Here is a 17,288-nt window from a genome sequence, read left to right as displayed (position 1 = left end):
AAGACTACAGAGAGGTATTTTTTGAAATTCTCCGTTAAAAATTTGTTCCATGCTAATTAGAAGAACTCTTAAAAAATAAACAGGATTTAATAAAATATACTTCAGTAGATATACAAAGGCTCGATATTGAATCAAAATAATTTTAATAAAATTACTAAAATAATGAGTAGTGTTCCAATTAAGTTATTAAGTGAAGCACAAGGCCATATTGTTTCTTTGGAATTAATTAATGGAGAAACTTATAAAGGTAGACTTGTTGAAAGTGAAGATAACATGAACGTTCAATTACAAGATGTCCTTGTTACAGGAACTGATAGCAAACAAAGTAGAATGGATCAAGTGTTTGTAAGAGGATCCCATATTAGGTTTTTTGTCCTTCCTTCAATGCTACAAAAAGCTCCATTATTCAAAACTGGTCCTCAATCAAAACAATTACCACCTGTTCGTGGTCCAAGAAGAAGATAAGAAAATAATGGGTAAATTATTACTTTAAAATTTATTATGGAATATATTGGGTAGTGGTAAGAATTTTGTGATAAAAATAGTGTTTTTCTTATATTTTTATTCGCAAACATAACCGCAATATGTCTGATGAATAATAGCTCAGTAATTGTTCCGAATATCGCAACAATTAGATGATATACTATATTGTATCAGTATTCCAGAATTTGACTTGATGATTTGAATCTCTCTTGAGGTCATGATTGAATGTAATTTTTAATTTTTTTTTTTTTTTTTTTCTAAATTTTGCAACTACATACATCTATTCTTTGACAATTTAATTATCTCTGATATGGAATACTTATGGTTTTATTATATCCCTATGATTACCACAATATATGATATCTTAGTTATTTGAAAGATTTTTTGTATCTACAAGAAGATATATCAAAAGCCTTTTAATCATAACAATCTTAAGTATCTTCAATTAGCTAGATATAATATGACTTTTATTAAGGTATCAAATTATATATATATATGTTATACAGATTATTTCTTACAGTCTATGAATAATGCTCACCATGCTTTTTCAGATTTATGACAGTATATAATGGGAAAATAGAAGATTTTTCGACTTGTGCAATTTTATCATCTTTTAGTGTGTCAATAATGAAGTTATTTAATGGTCCACAAACATCTTTTGAAATGATAAATCTACTGTTTGCTTCATCGAATTCTGCTAATTCTACTAGGGTAGGCATACCAGCTTGCTCGGTAGCATCAAGTGTTACAGCAAATGTTGGAATATTCTTTGTTGTATAAACAGATGATAAGGAAATGATGTTATTAGACATTTTAATATCCTGGAAAAAACTTAATTTACCATCATTTTGAACCTTTAAGATAATTAATAAAGGTGTAGCTTCAACGAAAAAGGCAAGATATGGCAAGTTTTTGAAAGTTGTAATATTTACAACAGCATATTCAATCGAATCATTGGTTTCATTTTGAAATCTTTCTGGAGCCAGGTGTCTATCAGTTAAATATGGTTTAATTGTTTGAGAATATTCAAATTTGTCCAATAATGTTCCCTTTTCCCAATCCCAACTAAAAATAGAATGATCACCACCTGCACTAAATAATAAATTTGTTTTGTAATCAGGAATAACTAAAGAAGAAACAAATTCTTCATGACCAAAAAGCCATTTATTAACAATGAAAGTTTGAGGGTAATGCGATATTTTTATATGCTCATCTCTATCACTTGTAATAATATAGTTTTTCCCGTTTGAATCTTGTGAAGCAAGAACGTTTGTTAACATGGAAACATGACCTAAAATTGGATTTAATTCTTCTACATTGTCCACAACATCTCCTTCAAGTGGCATATCATAGACATCACCGAATTTATCAGCCATAACAATTGATTTGCTATCTAAAGTTGAAGTAATAGCATTCGGCCTCTTAGGATATGGTTGTCTTTTAACTAATTCCAAACAATTTTCATTGGTAGTTAGATCAATTTTAAATACCACAATAGCTTTATCAGAATCAGTACAAGCGTACAATTTAGTCTCATCTCTTGATAGAGCTAAATTTCTAATTTGTAGATAAATCTGTGGAGCTCCTGAACCTGGTACAGGAACTTTGGCTTCCTTTTTTATTATAGAAGCAGGTGAAGAGGCACCATCATTTTTTTTTATTTTTTTGCTGATACCAGCTTCTTCATTGGCCGCTATTTGACGAGCTTGTTCTTTCAATACATTTTGTTTCAAAAATGGAGTTCTATCTAAATCATCAACCCATTTACCACAAATAGAATAGTTTTTATTATCAGTAGTCTTTAACGCTAAAATCATGTTTTTCACCACGATAAAGAAGAGTTTACCATCGCTTCTAGATAGAATGGTTTGAATTGGATGAGTTATAGTCATTACTCTATTACGGATAGGAATAAAAATTCTACAGACTTATAATATACTGTTCTTTAAAGATTACTTTTCAAGATATGATTAAATATTTTAAGTATAAAAGTGAAAAAATATCTTCAAGACAGCTCATCGCTTAAAAAAAAATTTCTAGAGTAGTTAATTTCAAATATGTCACGTGATAAGAATCTCTGAATTGCCTTATCAAGAGTTTTAAAATGAAAATTAACATCCAAATATCATCTATATATAACTCAATTGATTGTCAAAGAATAAATTTATAGCAAAAAATACGTTTTTATCAAGCACTTTTTTAAAAGTCGTGTATTTTTTTTCCAATATGTTGTTTTTCAATAATTTTTCACAATAATAATCTTCCGTAGGATAATATTTTTTTCTATTTTTTTTTACCGCGAAGAGATGAGATGAGTATTAAATTATACATATATATGTTAACTGGAGAATTTTAGAATAGCGGTAACTAAATATCTGATTGCTTCATGATTATTATATTTTCATAATTATATTAAAATAATTGAAAAACAATGACACAAGAAGATCAACTTCTTTCACATCCCGCCATTAAAGATGGATGGTTCAGAGAAATAAGTGACGCTCATTTCCCTGGCCAAGCATTTGCATTAAAAGTCGAAAAGATTCTACATCACTCTCGTAGCGAGTTCCAAGATATCTTGGTGTTTAAAAGCACTACTTTTGGAAATGTTCTAGTGTTGGACGGAATAATCCAATGTACAGAACGAGATGAATTTGCATATCAAGAAATGATTGCTCATGTCTCACTTTATTCTCATGAACGTCCTAAAAGAGTATTAGTCATCGGAGGTGGAGATGGTGGGGTCTTAAGAGAAGTTGTAAAACATCATTCAGTAGAATCTGTTACTTTAGTAGAAATTGATAAAACGGTCATTGAATTATCCAAAAAATATTTACCTTCCATGTCTGTTTCACTAAATCATCCAAAAGTTAAAGTAGAACTATGCGATGGGTTTAAATTTCTAAAGGATGCTTCATACTTAGAAAGCAAAGAAAAATATGACGTCATTATCACCGATTCTTCTGATCCAGAAGGTCCTGCTGAAGCATTTTTTGAACAAAGCTATTTTAAATTGTTATACAATGCATTAAATGAAAATGGTATTGTAATCGCTCAAGCATCTGAAAGTATATGGTTGAATATTAATTATTTAAAGAGTTTGATAAAAACTGCGAAGACTGTTTTTTTAAATACTCAATATTGTAGTACATTAGTTCCATCATACACATCTGGACAACTAGGATTAATTATTTGTAGCAAAAGAAATGATTTGGATGTTACAAAACCATGCCGCAAACCTTTACCAGAAGAACAGTCATCAATGAGATATTATAACCCTTCAATACATTCTGCATCGTTTGTACTACCGACTTGGGCAAATTCACTACTGAATAAGGATTAGAACACTAATCACCACAATTGATAGGGGAGAGTTTTCATCGCCATAATTCATTCTATAATAGATATTAATGTATAGTAAAGAAAATGTTTTTATCTACGCTTTGATTTTCCTTTTTCCTTTTATTTTTAAATTCATTTATATATTGTATATTATTTTTTTAAAAAAAAAATTATATGGAAATAAAAAATTCAATAAGTACTTACAAGGTTATGTTTTGGAAAAATATTTCTACTAAATCTTACTTCTAGACAAAAGCTATTAATATCAAAGACGTTTTACTATCTTTTAATCTTACTAAAAGCATTTTCATCAATAATAATATTTATTACAAATATGTTGTCACTCCGATTATGTCGGATTGGAGGCGTCACAAAATCATATTCATATTTAAATAATGGTTATAAAAAAAATAATCAAAAAATGGGAAGATATCTATATTATTGACTTTCTAATCAAAACTACTAAATTTTGCTTAATTAAATAAAACTGTCATCCAAATACATCACATAACTTAATATAACGTATAGACATATTGATATACATACCCCACATATTTTATAATATATTGAATAATGGTTTCTGAAAAAGAAGAAAACAATGGGAATATTTTCAATTACCCATTATCAGTTAATTCCCCAATCCCAGAATTTACTAGAATTGAACATGAGATAACCCCACCAAATCATATTAATTCCAACAATAGGGCAATTCAAACAAATAAATTTTATCGAAACATTATTTTAGGAAATCAAATGGGGACTGTAACGACCGATCCATACTCTATAAGTTTTATTAAAAAGAAAAATTTAATTGGGATGTGTGTTCATGACGTAAATTCTCATTGCAAGGAGTTAAATGTCCCTCGTGTATCTCACTCTGATTTTCTGGTTCTCACTGCTTTAGAATATAAACATCCTACCAATATTTATTTACTCAATACAGGTATTAATAACATGTCAATACAGGTCCATATTAAGAAATCAGCCACTGAATTTATTTGGTTCCCGTTAGTCCAAGGTATGGGGTTTATTACTGCTATGTATTACAATATTAAACCTGTTATTATTTCAAAAATTGGTTTTAAAAAATTCAAGCATTTACCCACTCCCAAATATGGTATAAGAAAATATGAACTTACCCTAAATAACGGGAGTATATGGTTTCTCTATGTGTACGTTAATGGAAATTTAATGTTTGATTTATATATTGATAATGAAAATCATAACCTTGTTGCTAACTCCATTGCAAAGGGCTGTATCTTTCAATTGACAACAGAAGACAATGACCACTTTAATTCAGCTGCAGGTAAATTCATCACTGATTGTGAAATTACTGCAACTCGTTTAACTTATGGCTACCAATTTTGTTATAAATATTCAAGCTATGGTAATTCTACTTCTGGAGCATCTACAATTTATTTATTGCCTCATCATACAAAAAATCTAAAGGACGAAATTGAATCTAAAATTATAAAGACATGCTTGAAGTCGAAAAAAGGTATTCCAATGAAATGTTATTTGGGAAATAATTTCGAATTTCAAATTTTAGACACTACAGAACGAGCTTTTAACCCCTTTGCATCATTAACTCTTACTAAAAATTATCAAAATGTGTCAGAAAATGAATTTTTAATTAATAAAATTATGAGTGAGTGTAATAAGACAGATATTCCAAAGGAGACAAATAGAGATTCGATGTATTTTTCAGGAAGACTGATTGCAAAATATTGCTGGATTTTATATTGCTGCCACTATATATTAAATAACAAAGAACTGGTAAACACATATTCTCTCCAAATTAAAACTGCATTGGAATTATTCAGAAAAAATTCCCAGATATATCCCTTAAATTACGATGTTACTTGGGGTGGTCTAGTTTCCTCTGGAAAGTGTGGGAAAGATTTTGAAAATCGTTATTATAAAAATCACAATTTACATTACTGTTATCATATTATTGCCGCTGCCATTGTGACACATATCGAAAAAATTAATGGGAATTCAGTATGGTATGAAGAAAATAAAGAATGGGTTGAAAATTTGATTCGTGATTATTCAAACCCAAATATCAAAGATCGATATTTTCCTGTTTTTAGGACATTCGATTGGTATTATTGGCGATCTCATGAGAAGGGAATATACAAATTTGAGGATGCTGCTTTAGATAAGGTACATTATGAGGATGTTAATTGTGCGTTAGCACTGAAATTATGGGGAATGGTGACAAACAATAGCAATCTTGAAAATATTGGCTCGTTACAGTTGGGTCTAATCGAAGAAGTTAGTAAGATATACCCAAACTTCAAAAGAAATTCACTATCTGATTTAACTGAAATTTTCTCCAAGGATGATATAAGATGTTTTTTGCAAACTTTAAATAAATAGAGCATAAAAAACGATAACTAATATATAATGTGTTTTACCATATTAAAAATGTATTTATATAGGTATATAACTTTTACTAATAACAAAACTCTCAAACTAATAGTTAGGAAGAATATAAGCTATGATTAATATATATGCTAGTTTCAAAAAAGTTCCTATTTAGTCACCATTTAGCCCTTCATACAGCACACTATTAATTTATTGATCCTCAGTTTTTATATAAAAAACAAATAACAAAAAAAAGAATAGCAAAATTAAAGTTAGAAAAAGTAACCACACGCTATTTATGAAATGAAAATAAAAATCATTACTATTCATCAAGTTTATACTTCTTGATTAGGTCCCCAAGCCTTTTTAAACTTTTCGGAACTCTACCTGTTTGTGAATTAACTAGATCGGTAGATGATGTATTTTCAATATGTTGTGGATGATGAACCGATAGGGCTTGAACAGTTTGATAAGTCCTTTGAGAAGCATTATAGTGATACAATGATGGATAAATTTCTTGTGAGTTCTCTAGAATTATTCCAGGGGCAGTTACATTATTGTTAATAGTTCTTTGAGGCCCATTATTTGACACAGAAATATATTTAACATCCTCCTCTTTGACTCTTATTTCTGGTTCTTGATATATTCGTTTAGTGAGATGCACATTGCTTCCCTGATCAGTATTCGGTGGCATTACAGTTGCCATATAATTTTCAGGAATGCTTTCTATAGGCTCAGAAAAGTGCTGAATATATTCAGTAGTACCATCAGAAGACTTTTCTCCATTGTTCGCTGAGCTTTCTTGGCTCGTTGAAGCAAGATCAGAAGTATGAAAATCTGCGGTTGATGAAACTATATTATTTTTATCACAACTTGAACTTGTTTGGTTAAAATTAGATTCTAATGCATTTATTGTGGAGATATTTGAGTGCTGGATATTTGATTGATGAGTAACTCGGTGACTATTAGGTTCAGTAAAGTTATTTGAGGTATTATTAGCTTTCCTTTGAGTGAGAGTATTGCCCTCTTCTACATCATGTCGAACAGTATTTGTGGTGTTTATCTTACTAGGTGATAATTTGCTTTGCCTTTTAGAATGACGTTCCTTATTAACATTATTAGCTGAATAGGTGTTATTGGAAGCATTTGCTCTGGGATTTTCTACTAAGGGAAAGGTAGGCTCTAGAGAGTTTTCAATAGCAGGAATCGCTGATGCATCTACGATAATTCCTTTAGTATGTTTTTTTAAACTTTCTACATGAGCCTTGCTTGCTAAAGTTCCTGTACTAGTCTCTTTATTAGGATTAGATGAAATTTTTGTAAGAGCGGTATTACTAGAAGCAATTGAAATTGGTGCAGCGAACTTTGGAGTTGTTGACCTTGATTGCTTATCTAAAGGTTCATTATCAATAACTAATGACTTCCTCGTTGTTGGTATAATTTGTGGTTTACCTTGGGGCAATGGAATCATCTTATTTTTCTGGGGTTGTACTTGTGATCCATACTCTTCTAACTTATTTTGGTTCAAGAATTCATTACACTGAGATGTGCTTCTATCCATAGATGCCTTATTTGAAGAAGGGCTCGATTCTAAAGCAGGCTGTCTTAGAATAGCACTATCTCCCCAACCTATAGAGCGTTTACTACTGTCAGATGAGCCAAGTAAGGTTTGGATAATCTCGGTATTCCTTTTCAAATCATTTACTTTTTCTGAATTATTTGGTGAAATATCGTCATCAATGCTTCTTTTTCTTTTCAAAGAAGCTTCTTGAGGTACAGTTGTTCCTGATTCTTTCAAATCCTTTCTAGTCTTTAATTTTGTATGATGCCCCAAATTGTCATACTCATAGACATAACCTCTAGCCACAACGAGTGGTAAAGAATCATATCTTCCATTTCGAAATGTGTCGTCAATATTTTCGGCATAATTTGAGGTAAGTTTTAACTCCAATTTTGTTCGTTCAAAAATTGCTTTGTTACCCTCATTTTCGTTAATAACTGAGGTTGCATAAGTATAGAGTTTTTTTAGTTCATCATACACATTATATGCGGGATTAGTCATTCTTTATCAATCTAGCGAATAACTCTATACATTTCTATTAGTATTTTTGTGATTATTATTGTGCTAATGAATTTTATTATAATTTGAATACTGATTTTTTTATCTCTTATTCCGAAGTTCTTGACAATTTCAGTTTAAAATTAATAATGTCATAAATTTTAATATCAATAAACAACTAACAAAAAAAATCGTTTTCAATTAGAAAGATTCATAAATAATTAATATATATCCTAGAAAATAGATACTCAGCTAAAAATAAACATTACATGTTAGCAGATTGTAGAGTACCTATTTTGAGAGGTCTAATTAAAATTTTACATCATTATCTTAATTAAATATTATACAACCTTACATAAATATTTGAAACCCAAAAACGTACTCGTTTCCCTTGTAATCATAAACACCATTAACGGTAGTTATAGTACAATTATGTAAGTTTCCGGTAATCGTTGAATAAGCTGGGTTATAATAAACAGTAATATGGTGTGGAATATTTAAATGAGATACAATATCTGCCAGTTCTTCCTTAGAATTACAAAACCCTGTCACAAAACAACGCTCCTTTTCATCTTTAACAACTATCTTTGAAGAACAAGGTATTTCTAATTCATATTTAGATGTATTTTCAAATGATGTAGATTCACAATCGGTCATATTCGAATATTCAGAATAATTGATATCTAACGACTTACATGCTATTCCACTCCATTCACAGTTCGCACTCTTGGGTAATTCATCTACTTGTACAATTATAAGGGATTTGAGTGATTTATTTATCATATCATCGTTAGAAGAGCCGTCTACTTGATAAGCAAACCAAACAGAGGTAACACTTGGTAACATATCTTTAGATGTAATATATGACATCATAGATAATATATTTGGCACTCCATTCGTCTGAATAATTGTATCAAAATGTTGCAGAGATAAAATAGCTTCTTCATATTGCCCCTCATTACATAACTCTAAGGAAGGAGGAATTAATGCAATTTGACCACTAACATACCCGACTTTATTTTGATCATTATTTGAAGTAGTTACTTGAGAATAGGGCCCAATATTTCTGGGGGCCCAATACGAGAGACCTTGAACATGTAATCCATTCTTAGCATTTGAAACCCAAACATTATTGTCTAATTGTTTAACATCTAAAGAAGAGTCAATAATGACGGACAATTGGACCAAATAGGTAGAGTTCAAAAGAGATGTTCCAACACAGGCCCTTGATGGAGGGAGTGGACCCCACTCAGATACTGAGAAAAAATTGTTATAAATAGTGTTCACTTTAGAAAAATCAGCCATATTTTTCAATAGCAATGTTGAAGATATTATATGTGATTGGACAACATTATACTCATTTAAACAGAGTTTCAATTTTTTAAAAATGTCAATAACTTGTTCTTCTACTGTTTTACGTACAGATGATGTACAAACTAGATTTGAAATGTATATAATATTTTCAATTTTATGACTCGACATTGGATCAAATATTTTACTTTTTGAGATACAGTTTTCATCAGGATGATCCAAAAATTGAGGAATACAAGGCTGATCTTTTAGAGATATTTCTAAGATGTGCTGAAATTTAGAATTAAAGGTTTGAGGAACCGGAAGTTTCTTTAACTCTAAATTTAATTGCTCGACCGAAACTTCTCTTTCAACAAAAGCCACAGTTAAATGTGCATTATAAACACCATTACTAGACTGAGAAGTATCATATTCTATATCTGTTATTTCTAATTTACCCTTCCTGAAAAACGGGGCATCTAATGTCATGGTTTCGAACTCACCACCTTCCCCGCAAATATTGACATCGTATTTTAATGACAAGTTTTGTAAGATTGGATACATATGTGGTAGAGACATTCCTAGGTGAGTTTTATTTAAGCCAAGTGCTGCTACTTTTATTAATCTTGCATCCATTGAGCAGTTGTTTTCATCAAGTTCTGGATCATCCAGATCCTTTGACATTAAGCACATTTCGCCCATTAATTCATCTTGTGATCTTTCCCATAGATAGGCTAACGATACTAGTCCTAACCTATTGCATACATTTTCTACTCTAGTACGTTGATAAGATGATAGAATTGCACCTACACTGACCCCTTTTACATCAGGAATTTCTTTTATGACATTTTGAAGTAAGATGAATAAATCTTCAATTTCATCCGAAGAGGTGGGCGTATAATTTAATTGAACGTTCTTAGAACCTCCTTGCTTTATAGGCTGTCTAAATAGAGGCAACCCTGTGCACTTCCCATACATTGAAACAATATCATGGCCAACAGTTTGAAACATAAAACTATCCAATTCTTGTTGAGAATTGTTTTCTGGCATTAGATTTGCTAAGGCAACTAACTCATGACCATTTTTCAAACAATGTAGAATATTATAACAAGAATCCTTGCCACCTGAGATTAATGCAACAAATTTCATCCTTAGTTGGGAAAATTGCCTGTATGAAGAGATAAGTGTTCCAAGTATTTGATTAATTATTATTATACATTTACCAATTTTATAATGTAGACTACTGAAAAATTCAGTTATTTAGCTCCGAAATATCAAAATTTATGTCGGAAAAATGAAAAAAAAATATTATTGGCATCTAAAATTCTTAATAAACTATGCCTATGCGCTAAAATTGATATCAATAATATAAAACGCCAAATGAGCCGTCGTATCATATAAAGTTGATTACCAGGTCAAATTGCAATGAATGATTAGGGGTAGGGAGTGATAGAATAGTCAGCTATCTTAAATTAATTTATTTTTTTAAAAAATGCTTGATTTTATTGAAGTGAAAATAAATTAATCGTTCGTTGAGAGAAATCTTGATATTAAACTTTGTCGTAAATGTAATGGGCAAGCTGTTGGATTTAGTTGAGAGGTAGTTAACCTCTCGGGTTCTGTACGTAAAATATAACTCAGCAAGGCGTTTTCATATTCTCTAGATTTAACTTTATCTTGATGTTCCATTAAATCTGTTTCCCAATCGCAAAGTGTAAATTCCAAAGGATTATCAATTCTATCAAGTATATCATCCAGAATAAATCGTTCATTAGGAGCATCGTTTATTAACTGAGTGAAATCTTCGCTTGTACTATCAGCTGTTGACAAACTTTGAGAACTATTAATTAATAAATTTAATTTTCTTCTCTTACTCTTTGATGATTTATAATATAATCTTTTCAAAGAGAGGGCTACTGCATATCTAGGAGATTCTAAATCAACATTAGGGATGAATGGCTTTGCTAGTATATTTTCCGGGGTAGGTTCAGATATCATTGTCTCATACATGAAAGGGGGAATCAATGTATTCAGAATTTCCTTTGTTCTAAACAATTTGCCACCTTTCTTATATTTTATTTGGAATTTAGATATTGTATTTAAAACAGATTCACCAATAGTGGGGAAAATTTCTCCATTTAACTTAAAAGTATTAATTGCGTCATAGATGTCTTCCTTCGTTATATTGAACGGTTGAGCATGGTCTTTTTCAGGATTTGTGGTATAAGCCTCAAAATCATCAGATTTTTCACTATCTTGATCAATCCCATTCAATTCTTGTTTAAAAGTCATACTATTTATTTGTTGAAGAACAGATTGCACTATAATTTTTCTAGTATAATCCTTACAACATTCTATCAGATACTCTGATGCTGAGATCGAAAAAGGTAAAGAAGTTTTAGACAACGGAGCTATCTCTTCGATTGTTGACCTAGAATATAGTGGTTTCCATCTTTTATTCCAATTATCAAACGATATCAAGGAAGTGACATCATTATTTGACCCAGACACGGATTTTTGAATTAACGTATTAGTTGTCTTTAGTTGATCATTTTGTCTTCTAATTTTATCAATTAGTTCCTCAAGTTCAATGAAATCTTCACTCATTTCATAAGCAATCGGTAGATCTATTCGTTTTAGAATTCCGCCAAATTTTTTCATGTATGAATCTTTAAGTTTTCTTAAATTATGTTTTAGAACTTTATAATAAAGTAAAATTTCATATTTTGACTTTGTTTTAATTAAAGGCGCCCACACTTCAAGTTGATGAATGGAGTATCGAGATAAACAGTGAAAAAAAATTCTTTTTTCAGATGGAGTCCATTGGGTACCCATAATTGCAAACGGATATTTATCTGCTTTTGAATTATCTTTGGTAAAATACATTGAATCATTTCTAAGATTCTCTTCCAGACTGGAATCTTGTAAATCTTCATTCGAATCACTTATGACATCTAATTCATCATCGCTAAATGAGATAGGTCTCTCCTTAAGACGTGAGGCTAACCGTTTTGTCAAGCTTCTTGTATGTACATAAGAACTGGTTAATTTAGGTCGTACTCTAGTATGGCCTTCAAAGAAATTTGTTACTTCATTGTTAAAATTGTCGACATAATTCTCAATTGCATCTGGTCTTATTCTTTTTCGATTGCTCATTTTTCATAAGAAGCCCAAATAATGATACCTTCAAGTAATTATGTTATATTGGAATGAATATTTAATTACATTATTATAATTCTATATGCGTATTTTGTTTTTTTAAGGTTATAAAAACTACACTTGTAAAAGTTTAATTTTCCACGACTTATTTTCCAATCTGGAATTCTGTTAATTAAGCGAAATCGATTAAATGAAATTCTCATCTAGATGAAATTTGTTACCATAAAACTTCTAGCATAAAAATATATGATTGCTGTTTATATATCAACTACTTTGAAATAAATTTAAGAATTTTCAATAAAACGATAGACTATTTAAACTTGCGTTGTAGGAATAAATATGGTTTGTTTAAGACCGTTAATGGCTTTGCCAATTACCGTTTCACATACCGTAAAAATGTTCCAAGTAAGGCCATATTTAAGTAAAGCATTCCTAAGTTCTTCAACTGTAAGATGTAATACTATCCTAGAAAATGTAGAACCTATAGAATTGAAAAAAAAGGATTCTGAAAATTCAGAGTTTAATACAGCAACAAGAGGTAAGAAAATTAAACCTAAAACGCCATCAATTGTAGTTTTGAATCTTAAACAATCTGGTCTACTGAGGAGGCGCAAAGTACTTCCCATATCAAAACATAGTGATAAGGATAACAGACTCTCTGCTTTTGAAGGTGTAGATTTACAAGCTGAACATATTGGAAACTATTTGCCTTTAAAGCCATTGCAGATGATAAAAGCGCAAGGTAAAAAACTACTTATATTTGAGAATAAAGTTTCATTAGAGCAAGCAGCCAAATCTATACAATATCTCAAACCTGTTGATGAAGTTATATCTCAACAACGTTTTGATGAGTTAACGAAACATCTTGATTCAGCATACACTATTGTCCAACTAAGAGCATACACTAGAAAATTCTTTAATAAATCTAATGCTCATCTTACGAAAGAAAGACTTATTAAAAGAATTATTATGGAATATTGGCATTGTAAGGTTGATGACAAAGCTTTACAAAAAGATAAATTAATTAATGAAAGCGTAATTGATCTAGAACCAAAAGCTTTATTCTTACTTTTAGTTACCGATAATAGTAAAATATTCCATAACTTTGCTAACATGGGTGCTAGAATCATTGTGGCAGTTGACGAAAATAAAATTATTGTGAATGCAACAGTAAATGTTATCAGATACATCGAGCTGGCTTTAGGGAAAATTTTAAATAATATCTCAACCAAAGTATTTCCAATTGACGACATACTCAAAACACACTCGATTAATGGTGCAACACCTCTTGATGAGAAGCATTTAGACTCTATTCTCTCTTCAATTGAACGTGAAAATTGTGTTTATTTTGAAAAGATTCCTACTGAAGAAGGTGATTCATCTACACGAAATCTATACATATCTGCTGTTGGTGCAAAAAGACTTACGTTGGCAACTGCATTATTCTTGTCGTCTTTAAATTTTCAACCTCAGCTTACAACAAATTTAAAATGTTATAAACTTCACACTGATAATGAATATAAGGAATATCCATACTCTAATTCCGAAAATCTAATCTGGTCAACTAAAAATATTCCTTGGAAGAGATTACAGAGTACAAAAGGTAATAATTCTAGTACCTCAGAAGAAAACAGGATTACCACCACGGACATTATTACAAAAAATGATGTTAAAGAAATTTATAATGCATTAGTGTTACCTGAACAAGACTCTAACGGAGCCCCTATCATTCCTATTAAAGAAAATTATCCTTCGCATGCATTATTTAGTGTAACAATGGGGCAAGTTTTAGTTGCAAACTCAGATTTAATGAAACGTCAATTATTTACACCACAAATTCCTTTCATTGCATCAACATTGGTGAAAAATAAATATCCGTTATTTGATACAATAGACTCTATTGATGAGTACTACAATGTTGATCATCATAGCTACTATGTTAAATTGAAATTTATACCAGAAAACCCTCAATCTCTTAATAACAATTATAATTACCCTCCATTAGAAATATGGCTAGAATTAGATGCAAACAATAATGTCATACCAATATCTTGTAGAGCATTTTTACTATTGGCACAAAGACATTATGTTCTTCAGACTCCAGATTTCCCAACAGACTACAGATTTGAACATGACAAGACTCTAGATCTATGTGGTATATATGAATATGAAGGCAATAAATGGCTTGAAGATCAACCGTCATTAAAAGCATTTATTAATGATCAAAACTTATCCTTTAAAGGAAAAACCTTTTCATTTAAGAAAAAACTTTCAATAAATATACCTTCTTTTAATACAAGTGAAAATAAATATGACGTTAATAGCATAAACTATAACTTTACAGAACTTGAACATCATAAGGTTGTACAACTGAAACATAACAAAGATTATTTAATCCAATATTCGGAGATTAAGAGAGATATCCTAGGGGGGTGGTATTCTCAAGTTGATTTTGTTGGCGGTAGCTCATTGAATGAAAATCAATTTGAAACTTTCTTCCATGATATTGTGCATAATCTTTAAACGTTTAACATTTCACTTTTGTGGTTAAAATCCTACCCACGTAGACCGAAATAAAAACAAATGATCGTCTTTAGAACGTTTTATATAATAATTCTCTTTTGTAATTTTATAAATTATATTCAAATTTAATTAAATATTGTAAATACATATACATTTCCTTCGGTATACTAGAGACAAAATCCAATAAGTAAAAAAATAAGGCAAGTTGGATTCTGTTGATTCAACTTGAGACGCCATCCGTGTTTACACCTAGAATATCCTTTCTCATAGATTCAAGAGAATAGGAACTTTGAATCTGGTCATCAGGATATATAGCGTTATGTGTACTACTTGCAATATCGTTTTGCAATTGTTTTCTTTTCATTACTGTTGAAGGTCCATTAACTTCATAAGAAGTATCATCTTCCGAACTATCCTCTTCGTTTATTTTACCTGAAGATTTGATGGTTTGTCTCTCTAGAACATCATTAAAATTCTCAAGATCTTCCAATTCAGTACTAGGATCATCCTTCTGAGAAGTTTTTTTTGTTGTTTCTGGTATAACTGAGCTTAAATGTTTTGCCAGCATCATAAATGCCACAGATGAACCATGGATAATAATTGAAACAAAAACTATAAAGCAAACAATTGGCCAAATAGATGCCATAAGTTGCCAATGCTTAGACCCCTTTGGAGGTAATTTTGGAAGCGGAGTCTGATCTTTTGAAACACTTTTTTCTAGTTCAGCCTTTGCAGTTAAAGCAGCAAATAGAGCACTTACACCAATGGGACCAAAATGTCCAACAAAAAATGCTTCTTTCCAGGTTTTAATCTCAGGTAAGAAAGGTTTTAACATTAATGTGATAGGCAGTCTTCTTAAAAATAGGACAACAACTGCAATCAAAATTAGACGCCAAACTTTCAGTCCAAGCTCATCATCATCAAAACTACTCCATGGAATGATAGAACCATAATACACAAAATAAGCATAATTTAACAAAACATCAATAATATTAATCAGGTTACTTTCAGCGGTTTGCTCACGGAACCAGCCGTCCCAGCCAAAGGCACATCCTGCAAAGAATGAAGCAAGAAGATCATCAGCTCCAAGAATTGATGAAAATCCGGCACACATGAATGCCAAAATGATATAAAAGGCAAAAAGAGATTCTTTATCTATCATATTATATCGTTTTGCTAATTTGATTGCCTCTTTCCCTACCCAACCAATGACTATTCCAAGGAACGACCCAAATATACACTCGTAAATGACTGATATACATAACCAATCTTTTACAACTTCACCACCATGACCCCAGTATTTAATTAAGTCTAAAGATAAGAACACGAATGGGAATGCCATACCATCATTACACCCAGATTCAGCACTTAAAAGGTATCTTATTGGAAGGGCAATATTCTGTGCAAATCGTCCAGAAACCACTGATTGTGCTAGAATAGGATCTGTAGCCGTAATACATGCGGCTACCAACAAACCTGAAGAAAAGTTTAGCCCTGGTATAATAATCCATATAAAAAGTCCCACTATCAACCATCCGGCAACCATAGCAGGGATAGTCAAAAGACAGACAGATTTACCATGCTTCCACATATACTTCGGAGGTAATTCTACTGCACCAGCAAACACTTGGATGCATAAAACAATTCGAGTAATCTCCAGAATAATTTCATCTGCATTACCCCAGCTCATAGGATTGAACCAATTTAAACATCTAGGGCCTACGATAAGACCGAATATCGAGGCTGCAATTGATTCTCCAACATATAACTTTTCTTTAACGAATAAAGATACTAACGAAAAGATTGAACAAAACACTGCAATACAAGCATAGGCAACATGAGCTTTAGTAGGATCTACCTGCGACCAGGCCATAATACTATTATACGCAGTAAGAATATTATAAACTTTCTTAAAGTTATCAAAATATTTTATCCTTTCTATATAGAGTCTAAACAGATTTGAGAACGATAGAAATTTTCAGTAATCAAAATAACAGGATCTACTTATTGATTGATAGATCTTATTTCGATGAGTTTTATGGTGATTATCTTATTTCACTTA

At 30.9% G+C, this 17,288-nt stretch overlaps 9 protein-coding genes across 9 annotated transcripts; 4 read left to right on the top strand and 5 right to left on the bottom strand.

Annotated features, from left to right (window-relative positions):
• Positions 1–162: 162 nt before the first annotated feature.
• On the top strand, positions 163–465 carry SMD3 (mRNA splicing protein SMD3; the record flags this gene model as incomplete). Its single annotated transcript, XM_004177683.1, has 1 exon — positions 163–465. The coding sequence occupies one exon, from the start codon at positions 163–165 to the stop codon at positions 463–465; it is 303 nt and encodes a 100-aa protein (XP_004177731.1).
• A 539-nt stretch (positions 466–1,004) lies between these two features.
• Positions 1,005–2,375, bottom strand: TRM82 (Trm82p; the record flags this gene model as incomplete). Its single annotated transcript, XM_004177682.1, has 1 exon — positions 1,005–2,375. The coding sequence occupies one exon, from the start codon at positions 2,373–2,375 to the stop codon at positions 1,005–1,007; it is 1,371 nt and encodes a 456-aa protein (XP_004177730.1).
• A 539-nt stretch (positions 2,376–2,914) lies between these two features.
• SPE4 (spermine synthase) lies at positions 2,915–3,826 on the top strand (the record flags this gene model as incomplete). Its single annotated transcript, XM_004177681.1, has 1 exon — positions 2,915–3,826. One exon carries the CDS (start codon positions 2,915–2,917, stop codon positions 3,824–3,826), a length of 912 nt encoding a protein of 303 aa, XP_004177729.1.
• Positions 3,827–4,398: 572 nt separating this feature from the next.
• TBLA0A04130 (uncharacterized protein) lies at positions 4,399–6,207 on the top strand (the record flags this gene model as incomplete). Its single annotated transcript, XM_004177680.1, has 1 exon — positions 4,399–6,207. One exon carries the CDS (start codon positions 4,399–4,401, stop codon positions 6,205–6,207), a length of 1,809 nt encoding a protein of 602 aa, XP_004177728.1.
• Positions 6,208–6,517: 310 nt separating this feature from the next.
• On the bottom strand, positions 6,518–8,257 carry TBLA0A04120 (uncharacterized protein; the record flags this gene model as incomplete). Its single annotated transcript, XM_004177679.1, has 1 exon — positions 6,518–8,257. The coding sequence occupies one exon, from the start codon at positions 8,255–8,257 to the stop codon at positions 6,518–6,520; it is 1,740 nt and encodes a 579-aa protein (XP_004177727.1).
• A 348-nt stretch (positions 8,258–8,605) lies between these two features.
• DPH6 (diphthine--ammonia ligase) lies at positions 8,606–10,693 on the bottom strand (the record flags this gene model as incomplete). The annotated part of the gene is made up of 1 exon (XM_004177678.1): positions 8,606–10,693. One exon carries the CDS (start codon positions 10,691–10,693, stop codon positions 8,606–8,608), a length of 2,088 nt encoding a protein of 695 aa, XP_004177726.1.
• A 372-nt stretch (positions 10,694–11,065) lies between these two features.
• On the bottom strand, positions 11,066–12,700 carry RRN5 (Rrn5p; the record flags this gene model as incomplete). Its single annotated transcript, XM_004177677.1, has 1 exon — positions 11,066–12,700. The coding sequence occupies one exon, from the start codon at positions 12,698–12,700 to the stop codon at positions 11,066–11,068; it is 1,635 nt and encodes a 544-aa protein (XP_004177725.1).
• Positions 12,701–13,042: 342 nt separating this feature from the next.
• Positions 13,043–15,226, top strand: SLS1 (Sls1p; the record flags this gene model as incomplete). The annotated part of the gene is made up of 1 exon (XM_004177676.1): positions 13,043–15,226. The coding sequence occupies one exon, from the start codon at positions 13,043–13,045 to the stop codon at positions 15,224–15,226; it is 2,184 nt and encodes a 727-aa protein (XP_004177724.1).
• Positions 15,227–15,446: 220 nt separating this feature from the next.
• TBLA0A04080 (uncharacterized protein) lies at positions 15,447–17,099 on the bottom strand (the record flags this gene model as incomplete). The annotated part of the gene is made up of 1 exon (XM_004177675.1): positions 15,447–17,099. The coding sequence occupies one exon, from the start codon at positions 17,097–17,099 to the stop codon at positions 15,447–15,449; it is 1,653 nt and encodes a 550-aa protein (XP_004177723.1).
• Positions 17,100–17,288: the final 189 nt, after the last annotated feature.

The sequence above is a fragment of the Henningerozyma blattae genome, chromosome 1, assembly GCF_000315915.1.
Source record: "Henningerozyma blattae CBS 6284 chromosome 1, complete genome".
Lineage (NCBI taxonomy): Eukaryota > Fungi > Ascomycota > Saccharomycetes > Saccharomycetales > Saccharomycetaceae > Henningerozyma > Henningerozyma blattae.
This window is presented reverse-complemented; position numbering and strand designations above follow the sequence as displayed.